At 35.0% G+C, this 10,792-nt stretch overlaps 1 protein-coding gene across 1 annotated transcript; it reads right to left on the bottom strand.

The window, feature by feature from the left end:
- Positions 1-2,051: 2,051 nt before the first annotated feature.
- Positions 2,052-9,382, bottom strand: LOC140327756 (C-X-C motif chemokine 11-1-like). Its single transcript, XM_072407102.1, has 4 exons — positions 9,270-9,382; positions 8,128-8,263; positions 6,253-6,327; positions 2,052-3,862 (listed from the first exon to the last, which is right to left on the bottom strand). The coding sequence occupies exons 1-4, from the start codon at positions 9,334-9,336 to the stop codon at positions 3,760-3,762; spliced, it is 381 nt and encodes a 126-aa protein (XP_072263203.1). The 5' UTR covers positions 9,337-9,382; the 3' UTR covers positions 2,052-3,759.
- Positions 9,383-10,792: the final 1,410 nt, after the last annotated feature.

Genomic DNA, 10,792 nt, shown 5'->3' with positions numbered 1-10,792 from the left:
TGGTATTCAGGACAGGTTCTCCTTAAATGGCCAAAGTGACCAATGACCTTGCGCCACCTGGCGCCATTTCATTGAAGGGTAACTGAATCCCCTGCGGCCCGCCCCGCGGCGAGGCAGCTGAGTGCCACGCCCTAGAGGGGTACAAGAGGCACGCGTGGTAGCCCACGCACCTCTTCCCACAGCCCCCCTGGGATGTGCCCTACTTTGCACCTCCACAGGAGTGCTGAGAACAGGACTTTCAGTAATCACGTCCATAGAGATGCAAGGGATGCCGCCTGGCTGAACAGTAGTTCGGCTAGGACGGATCCCCCCTCCTGCAAAGAGAGACACACTGCCAGCAGGGCAGCAGCCTCGGCCATGCTGCAGCAGCGTCTCCCTCTGCGGCTGGCATCCCCAGGGACGTCGCGGGCTCACAGGACAGGTAAGTTCTTACAGTATAATGATAAGAATAATGATGTGGTGCATGTAGTACAATGTATTTAATAGCGGGTGTGGGCAAAGCTCACTGAGAGTGGGAGTAGCTTAAAGGGGTATGGTAATGAAGCCTGTACCTACTCTGCCCAGTTTAATTTGGTGTCAACACACACAGTTTGCAGTGTAAAATTTAGAACGCAGGGGTCAGGTGTATGAGAGCTGAGGCTATGAAAAATTATGGCTATGAAAAGCTGGCTTTGTAAATTATTATTAATATTATTATTATTATTATTATTATTAATAAACAGGATTTATATAGCGCCAGCATATTATACAACGCTGTACATTAAATAGGGATTAAAATTTGCAGTAGTGTTATGACAGCATGTCACTGCTAGAACCAATGTCAAACTAATACAAAGGTCAGAAAACCCCATACCTCCTTTAGTAACAATATAAAAATATATTTACCTTTTTTTCATGTATTTACCTAAATAGCTGGCATTTATTTGCGCAATTTAGGTAGAACTAATATGGGTAATTTTTGGAAGGAGTACAGTTTTAAATACAGTTTTTCCTTCAGCCTATGATGAGCATCATATAACACCATCTGGTCTCTTTTTCAATTTGAAAATTAGAACTTTCAAAAATAGCTCCTAAAGAAAAAAGAAAAAAGTACTTGGCTTGCTCCTTATGTATGAAAGCATATGATTGCTCCAAGAATATGGTAATTTCTATTTTGATGCAATGCTAAATTTGTGGTCCTTATGTAGAAGATTTGTGATTTGTTTATTCTGGCTTTCAAATATAAAATATTCCCAATGTTTTCCAAAAGTTTGCAAATGATTAGAAGCAAGACCAGGTCTTGCTAGTGTTAAAATGCTTGTCATGCTGTTTGTGAGTAGTAGTAGAATTTGTTTGCTTGATACATTTTCAAAAACTATTTAGTAATAACTTAAAGCTTGTTTCTTTAATTCAATAATTTACAAGTTATAGAAATGGGTTTGTTTTAGAGTTCTAATATTTTAATGTGGTTTACATTAAAACATTGTTAAATACATACTTTTTATCATATGAGCCAAGTTTTATCAAGTTTCCTCTCACAAAAGTATCACTGGCATTCCATACTGTAAAGGTATCCCTGATAAGGGGTTTATTTAGATCAATATGTTCTTGTTGGAATATTTAAATCAGTTTATATCTTATTATGTTATTTTTTAATCTAGGAATTGCTATTGTTAACCAGTTCAACTTTTTCAATAATCTGGTCCTTTGTAATTCAGGAAAGCAACAAACCCATTTTATTTTATTTCTCATCAGCTGGAAAGTATGCGCACTCTCATGTAAATGTGCTGGTAACCTGTAACCTGTATGACTTTAGAAGGCATGTTACTTGTTTAAAATACATATTTACTTTAGTGTGCATAGCCTAAGCAAAACTTTTTGTCCACACATTTAATTTCAATATTATTCAGTAAACCATTCTATCTTTCAAAACTCTTCCCATTTTTTTCTGCCAGAATATTTACCCTTCAGATGTTACAATAAATAGAACAGGGCATCATTACAATATATACCAAATATGAGCCTGTTAAATGTGAAGGGACAATTGACTGTAACAAATAACATACTTGGCATCTGTTTTAAAAGATTTATTTTTGTCACATTATAGATTTATGTAATCAACGTCAGAACAAATATTCATTTGCAGATTTAGGCAGATTAGGGTGACATGACTAAAAGAGTGCTCAGCTAACATACCATTTTGTGAAAGTGTATATTACAATTATACAAATAATATACACACAGTAACAAGGAAGGTATGGCAATGTATTTGACAAACACAAGTATGTTCAACGTTCTTCAAAATAAGTAGGGTATTCCTGCTGTATTGCTCTAGATCAACATTTCAACTAGCAAGTTTATTGTGTTGGAATATGGGGCCTGAAAAGTCAAAGGTAAGCTTTCAGTTTGTGCGGAATTTAAATTTTGATATGAGGACCACATATAAATACCAATCCTGGAAATCATAATTTTTCAGGTGACCATTAGTTAGTAACTAACAAGCTAGATCTAAAATCTGTCATACAATAATCAATGCATTTGTATTAAAAAAAGACTAGTTAAGCACCTTTTTTCTTTTATATGTGCCATCATTCTCAATTACTACTATACATAAAGCTAAGACCAATCATAGTATTTAGAGAGTGCTTGGAGAACTACCTAAAACATTTACACACCTCCCTAAATATTAGCAGTTTCACATAAATAGAAAGCAGCTGTAAGATCATTTGCCTTTTAAACTGATAAGGTAATGAGTATTCTTCATGTTGCAACTATAGAGCAGCTTGTCTGTGCTGTGTTATATTTATAGCACTTTTCTGCTTGGAGTTTCTATATTAAGCCATGTTATGCAATCCTTTTTAACTGCTTTGTGAGGCCAGACAATATCCAATCACTCACGTAACATTTTTAATGTATTTAGAATAAATCTTATTATGATATATTGTTTTTTTTTTTTAATTCTGGAAAATATATTCACATTATATTAAACCACATTACTCTTATTTGTATATATTGTTTCAAAGCTTTGTTGTTCCTATTAAGAATGGGAAGATACTGTGTAGAGACAGATACAAAACACTGCTATCCAATAACTTAATACAATTGATTAAAGGCTGCACATAGGTCCAAGAGGGTTATTGGACCTAAAAGGAAGGAGATGGGTTCACTGGCAGATTCTGCTAGTAAAATTTAGCATATAGTATAACAAGGCATACCGATTATTTCTAATCTGTTTAAATAAGTGTTCACAAAGAGCAACAAATTGTTAGGGTAGGGTCTTTTCTAGACATGAGATTGATACTTGAACTATCATTACATGCCTGTAGAGCTTCAGGATGGGTTGCATATTCCATCTACATTTGAGGTCTACATCAACATTTATTCTGAAATAAGTACAAATATTTTTAACTTAGAAAGACAAAAATCACATTATATATATATATTTTCACATTAATTTTTCAATAAACGCACAAAACCCTTCAACACTGCATCGGAATAAAAGGGCTTCCTTTATTAAATCCTCAGTTGAAACCAGCTTAATGATTATGGGTATTGGTCTGTCTAAGCCTTACGAATAGGTTGCTATAAGTATAAATTGTTTGAACCCAAAAAAAAATATAAGCTCAAATTTCAATTGCTGGTTTTGACTGTGGAAGCAACATTATTGTTTCTTTCATTCAAGATGAAGTGTGAGTGATGTCCAAGCTTTAAAACAATGGACTTAAAGTGGTTGCTATTCACATCACTGTAATTACAGTTACATTATGAGTGTGAACACAATTAAACAGTTGTTGTTCTGTTGTTTTCATCATTGATGTTGGCATTAGAAGTTTCCATGGTGTTTTCTCCATTTGCTTGCTTCTTCTGATTCTGTTGATTTTTCCTGTAAAAAGGAATAAAATTAATAGTAAAGACAAAGCTTTTGTGACTCAGAATTAAAAAAAAAAAATTCCACCAAAATTGGTATTGGTAATAAGCTGATTACCCAGACTCATAATTGCATGTTGATTTTGTAGTAGAATGAACAATGTGATGCCAAATTTAGAGGGTATTTGGCATCATCTACATCAATGTCTCCTGGAAAAGGGATTACAGCGAAGGACCTGGATATGGCCATGAGAAATTGTGTTGCTGCAGACTAGGGATCCAGGCCTAGAGGGTCCTGGAAGGAATGGATGGGCCAGGCACTTTGTCCTGCCCCCAGACCACAAGATGAGGATACCCAGGAAGCACCTGGCTCATTGTAGAACAGAACATGTCTTTGAGAAGGGGAAGATGAAGCCTGAGGCCAGGTGGCTTAGGTGGTAAGGCTGTGTGCAGTCTGTACGCAGGGAGAGCCCAGGGGGTCTTCCAAAGATTAGATTTTAGATGAAATGTCAAATAGAGAGAAACATGAGGCTAAAGTGTTTTTTTCCCTTCGGGGCAGGGTCCTCTCCTCTTATATCACTGTCTGTATTAGTCTGTCATTTGCAATCCCTGTTTAATGTACAGCACTGTGTAATATGTTGGTGCTATATAAATCCTGTTTATTATTAATAATAATAATAATATTATTACTAATAATCCAGTGCGAGGGAATACTCTGGAGATTGCTTTAAAATATATTTTTTTTTTTTAGTAAAAGTGAGTGCCAAGAAATTTGAACTGAAGCCTGAAATACCTTGTTGAAATTTTGAGTTCACTCAAAATATATTTGCAATTTGAGTTTAGTTTAGTTTGCAATTTAGCCATATTCTAATTACCTGTCTGACTACCATCCATTCCACTAAAGAGAACCTATCATTTGTATTAAAAACATTGAGCCTGCAGCATATCCTGAAAGAAGTGGATATCTACCTCCCCAACAGGCTTTACCTCAAATCTTTATTTACTTCCCCAGTTACCAGGACCTCTGGACCCTTAAATTTAGATTCCAGCAAGAGATTCTTATATCAAATTTAGTTGGGAGGTCCATCAAATTACTTTAACCAATCCCAATCTAGTAGGGTGTGTGCCAACTGATAGTTTTGTACTGAACACACCCACTAACCAATCCAAGAGTCCCAGGGTTACCTAATGGGACTTAATATATATAAAAGGGAGCTGGAATATAACAAGAGAGGGGAAAAGGGAATGATGGGACTTCTTAGGGAATCAGACTCCTGGGGTACCCATCAACATCTCTACAGGTAGCTATAACACATTCCTGAATTGCATTCTTATATTGTTCAGTATATGTCTATGTTATTAATGTTATATTGTTTTGATGTATTTTGTACTAAGTGGTTACTAGATTATTACAGGGGTTACTACTAATAACTATGTCCATGTGATATATATATGTATCATTGATTGAAGTTCCTGTGTTTTAAATATCTGACAATATTGCTGTGTACTTTGTCTTACTTTGTTTTCTTAATTAAACTGTTTGAGTGACTAGCTTTTATTTGTGCATGAACTTTCTTTAATTGAATATCTATATGCATTGATAGGGGATATAATTTCCATATTTATGCAGATAAATATTCCTAAAATAACACATAAGGTGCTGCGCACTGGAATTTTTATGCAAGTAATAGGGTTGTTTTTTGGCATTCCCTCGTTAGATATAGGGTCCAACACTATTGCTTGTGTAATAAAGAAAACTGAAATATGAATAAATGTACTTATTTTATATATCTTGTACTTAATGTATTGGATTGAGAAATAAAGTTTCCACTTCTATTTTGCTGCAAACTTTATAATTATTGCAGGGGTTTACGGGGGTTAAAATTTCCATAATGATCGCAGAGAAGTATATAATGTAAGGGACTCAGGGCCCTAAAAGAGTACATATAGCTTAACTTTTGCTAATATCTTCTAATGCACTTTAAAAAACTACCTACCCAAACCTATATGAGCAAATAGTAATACACCTGCAAATTGAATTGACATGAACATTAAAGTATATCTTCAGTTAAAATGTATGCCTTGATATAATAGAGAATAGTTCAAACACCTATTAGGTAAGGAAACACTGCTTAGATAGCTGTGTTACTCTTCTGGTGCCAATTTTGAAATTTCCATCACTAGTTGGGACACAGATTGCAATAAAACAAACCTTTACCACGTTATCCAAAAAAAAAACCAAAATAAATTACATGGAGTTTGTATGCTCATCCCATTCTTGCCTAGGATGACCTATATCACTTGTTAAATGAAAAGTATACAAATGCTGTGATAGGTCCTTTGTAAATATAATTATAATCAATTGTATTGTAAAAATGTCATTAAAAAGTATGCAGATCTACTTACAGCTTGGATAAAAGTGATAAAAACCACTTTGTCTTTGGATCAATACATATTTGAATGTCATCCTTCATTGTTAATCTGAAAGAAGAATATATGTTATTTGTAACTGTAGTCATTAAAGACATATTTCAAACCCAGAAATGCCCAGTGCCCAGCTGCTGACTGATAAATGTGAAGCAGCAGTGTTGATGATGATAGCTGTGCCATCTCCTGTGACATCTTCTCAGTTCCATATAGCACAAGCGGGCCACAGTTTACCTAAGAGTGACAATTCTGTTCAGAAATAACAGTGAAGCATTGTTGCCACAACATCACAGAAAACTGCATTGAATAGACTTCTTTGGCACTATCAGCACACATTTCTGTGACTTTGAAGGAGGACTAATGCCTTGTTCTCACTTGCTGTTTCCAGGCATTTCTCAATTCCCCCAACCTCTTTGTCCCACCTCCTTTGTGCCCTATGCAGAGCCTGCAGTGCCTGACCATAGCCATTATTGTAAGGTGGTAACTGCCAGTGAGAAGAAGGCCTAAGATGGATAGGATTTCATCTTAGGTCTTCCATCTTTAATGAAAGACAGTTCTCCTTTATTGGCATTTTCAAGAAAGCTGAACTCAGTTTGCAACATATGTTTGCTGTGAAATATATACTATATTCAGTGGTCCTATATGGTCACCAGGACAGGAAGTAAATGGAATTCTCCCTAACAGAAACACAGGCAGTGATGTAAGGCAAGAAATTCAGAGACAACTAAATTGATCTTGACTTTCACAAATATTTTTCACTAACCAGAGACTTTTTTTTGCACATTACCTATAAATCTTTTTTTTTAAAACATAAAAGTGCACTTAAAGCAAAAGCGTCTGCCCCTAAACATGATATATGTTCTGAAAGCAGAAAACTTGAACATGGAAGTTTTTAGGTTGAACCATATTAGCTTAACTTTTGATCAATTCTATGTTTTCAATAAATAACACATTAGAATTATTTTAAGTGCAAATTATAAAAGATGAGGCCATAGGTGACGGTTTAAAAAAACTTTGCAGTTTATCAATTTAGAAGTAAATGTATAAAAAAAACACTATTTCCCCCATTGAAGAAAAAGTGTTACGCCAGTATGCCAGGAGGCTCTGGGCTCCCATGATGTCTTTATCACCACGGTGAAGGGGAGGGGCTTCACCCTTTTCTTTTAGAAAAAAGGGTTTTAACCCCCCACACACACCTAAAAGGGGTTGTCTACACTAATATGCAAAGTAAAAAATTTAGTTTAGGTCAGCTTTAAAGGTATTCTGAGTTTTTTTTTATTATAATATACTCTATATTGTATTTGTTTTTTTTACCTGACTTTCTAGAGCCTTGCTTTAATTTTTTTTAATCGAATTTATTCTCAATTCCATCTGGACATAATTGCACAGATAAAACACTTAATATAGTTTAAATTTATTTTTGTTTGTTGTTATATATTGGTATGTTTTTATGTTTTGTGTGAATACATATTTATTGCAATGTGTGAGAAAGTGCTCTTGAACTTGTCAATGAGAACCTAATTTTAGGAAATCTGGCCCTGGGTTACTGTGTTGCCCTTTGTTTGGCAGGCAGAAAGTTTGCTGTGCTTTAGTATATTAATATGTTATTACGGTGGAAGGTGACCTGTATAACTTACTCATTTGCTACAGATAAAGATCAAGTCCCCTGCCAGACAGGATTAAACTGACAAAAATACATATATTTTGGATGGTAAGTCAACTTCTTGTTTATGAATTTCAGTTGCGTATTTAGCTTTTAACATTGAGCTAACCTTGGAGCAACAAGGAGCGATACCAGTTTTGTAAATAAACAAGATACATATACACATCAGAGGATACATTAGTGACACTTACATAATCTCTATCGTTGGACAATGAGATTTTGCTGGGAAGATTTCAATTTTCTTTATCATTTCTCTTTTTATACGAGATGATGTTACTTTACGGCATTTGCATCTGGCATTTGGCATACTTGGTTCTATTTGTACGCCTGCAATAATAAATATGTACACCATTGCTGTTATTTTTACTTGAAGCCTCCTTCAGAAAAAACAAATTGGCAGACAATTTACAGCAAATTAAAAGAATGACATAAACACATACCAAAGAAAGTGAAAGTCACTATTCAATACTTTAGTGTCTAATATAAGCTTTTCAGGACCAGGGTCATTAGTTTCTTTTTTCCACAAAGCTCCTCAGGCCTGATACATAAAGTGAATTACATATACAGTACCTCCATACTCTGACAACAAGTGAATATTTGTTAGGGTACTGGATATTAATGCAGACCTGAAATTTGCTCTTAAAGTTACTTTATGCAAACCTCACTGAACAGTCTTAAGGATAAAATTAGACTTTAGCACCCTCTTACCCAAGTCACAATCAACCTTTCTGTCCGCATAGTAAAAACAAAAAGAGATCTCTGAACATAAATGGCCTCAATAAATTAAAACCTTGTATCAAATACTTTTTTATTTTTGTCACTGAAAATATTGGGGTAGGGAAGAGTTGTTAGCTTCCCCACAAATGTAAGTGATAGTCTATAAAATTAATAGTGTTATACCATTAATGCTGCACCACTCCACTCTCTACACATTAAAGCTGCACTGCCCATGGCAGCCAACCTTTCCCTGTTAACAGTCAATACATGCAAAACTATCTGTGACATGCTTGGCAAAAAGCAAGAAGTTTGCAAAAAAACTGGCAAACTGTGCAATCACACAGGTCACTGAGGCTAAAGGCCCAAAACATTTGCAGAAAAAAATAAACTTAGAGGAAAAAGTGAATATTAGCAAGTTCAAAAAGAATTCTTGTGGCAATGGAAAAAAGAGATGCAATGCAACAAAATATCAAATGCATATTATGCAATGCATCTCAGTAAACAGTATATAATAATTGTAAACTATAACTAATACTATAATTTATTTTCTAAATGTTGAGTAATAGCACTCTAGATCAGAGGACAGTAAAAGAAAACAAAAATGGCAGATACTCACATTCTATAACTTCAACCATCACAAAAAGTCCCACAAGACATAATGCAGCAAGGCTCTTCAGATTCATTTCACCAGTCTGGATAACTTCTGCAAGGTAAGTCAGTTCTGCTGTCTCCTGGTTCTGTTATTTTTTTGTTCAGAGGCCTTCTATTTATTAGCCGAAAAAAGGAAGTTTGCAAAAAAAAAAAAAATCAGTGATGCAAATTTTTGAACCACGTGTATTTTTTACCAGAATATTACCCCCCACATCTATCCAGCATAATCTACCATTATTAAAAAAAGCTGTTCCATTTCCATCTAAATATCTAAAGGTAATTTCCACTTGCATTTTACCTATAAAAACACAGCTAGCTCATAGTGTTAATCTATAAAACAAAATGTCAATAATACTGTGATTTATACAAACAATTGCATTTATGGTTGTACAATATAGAAATAAGAATTTCAAATTTTCATGTCACTGCAAGACATTGGGTATAATCATCTTGCAACTGTAAGCTTCCCCAAAAGCTCAGTTCCATCAAAATGTATTTTTATTTCTGCAATAGAGTGGGGTAGTGCTAAAACCTGACATGAGAAGGTAATGGTACAAGTTTCAGAGATATCAGACTTACTCTTCCTTTCTGACAGCTTATTTACATTCATATTGCCACTTGCATTGTGATGCCATTCATTTTTAAATATCAATTATTGAAAGGCACCCCAATCTATGCCCAAAAGCACCTGCAGCAAATTGTAATGTGGTTTGTGGTAGGCTGAAAAATACTGTGACAGGACCCACATTTTGTGAGTTTCGGTGTATCACAGCCAATGTATTTTGAATTGGTTTTGAAATACAGGAAAGTGCAGCTTGCCTGAACCCATAACAATGCACATTTTGTTGAGGTGTGAACAGGCCCTCACAGTCCTATGTTTTAGGTGCACAGCAAACCTGAAAAAAAACATTTCAAATACAGTACAATATAAACATTGCCCAGCATAGTTGGCAGGTACCCAAAGAAACTGTTTACGCTGGGCCTGAAAAAAAATATCTCTAAGAATGTAGAAGATAGACTAGATGGATAGACTGAACCAGATCTATTCTAGGTTTGGACCACCCAGGTTCACATATGATAGTCTAGCTTCTCAATTGCCAAAATTTATTAAATCAGGACTGTATTACCAATTAGTGTGAAGACAAAGGGTTTAGTTGCATACATTTAGAAATATATGTAGAAGCTAAACTGCCTTTTCAAGGCTCCTCTATGAAGTGTGGTCACTAATTCTACTCTAACAAAGCTCTATCTTGAAACATATCAAGCAAAGAAATAAACCGAAGCAGTTATGCTTGAAAGCCACCTTCCAGGGACACAGCAAGAGCCCAGCATTTAAATTAGGTACTACTCATGAACCCAAACATAATAATTTGTACCATCAATATTTGATTATATGTGTACAACTTATCGTTATATTGCCTACCTATTTTTAGGTTAACAAATGTATTACATATCCAAAGGCCCTGAAGAAGCAAGTATTGCGACACG

This window comes from Pyxicephalus adspersus, chromosome 3 (genome assembly GCF_032062135.1).
Source record: "Pyxicephalus adspersus chromosome 3, UCB_Pads_2.0, whole genome shotgun sequence".
Classification (NCBI taxonomy): domain Eukaryota; kingdom Metazoa; phylum Chordata; class Amphibia; order Anura; family Pyxicephalidae; genus Pyxicephalus; species Pyxicephalus adspersus.
This window is presented reverse-complemented; position numbering and strand designations above follow the sequence as displayed.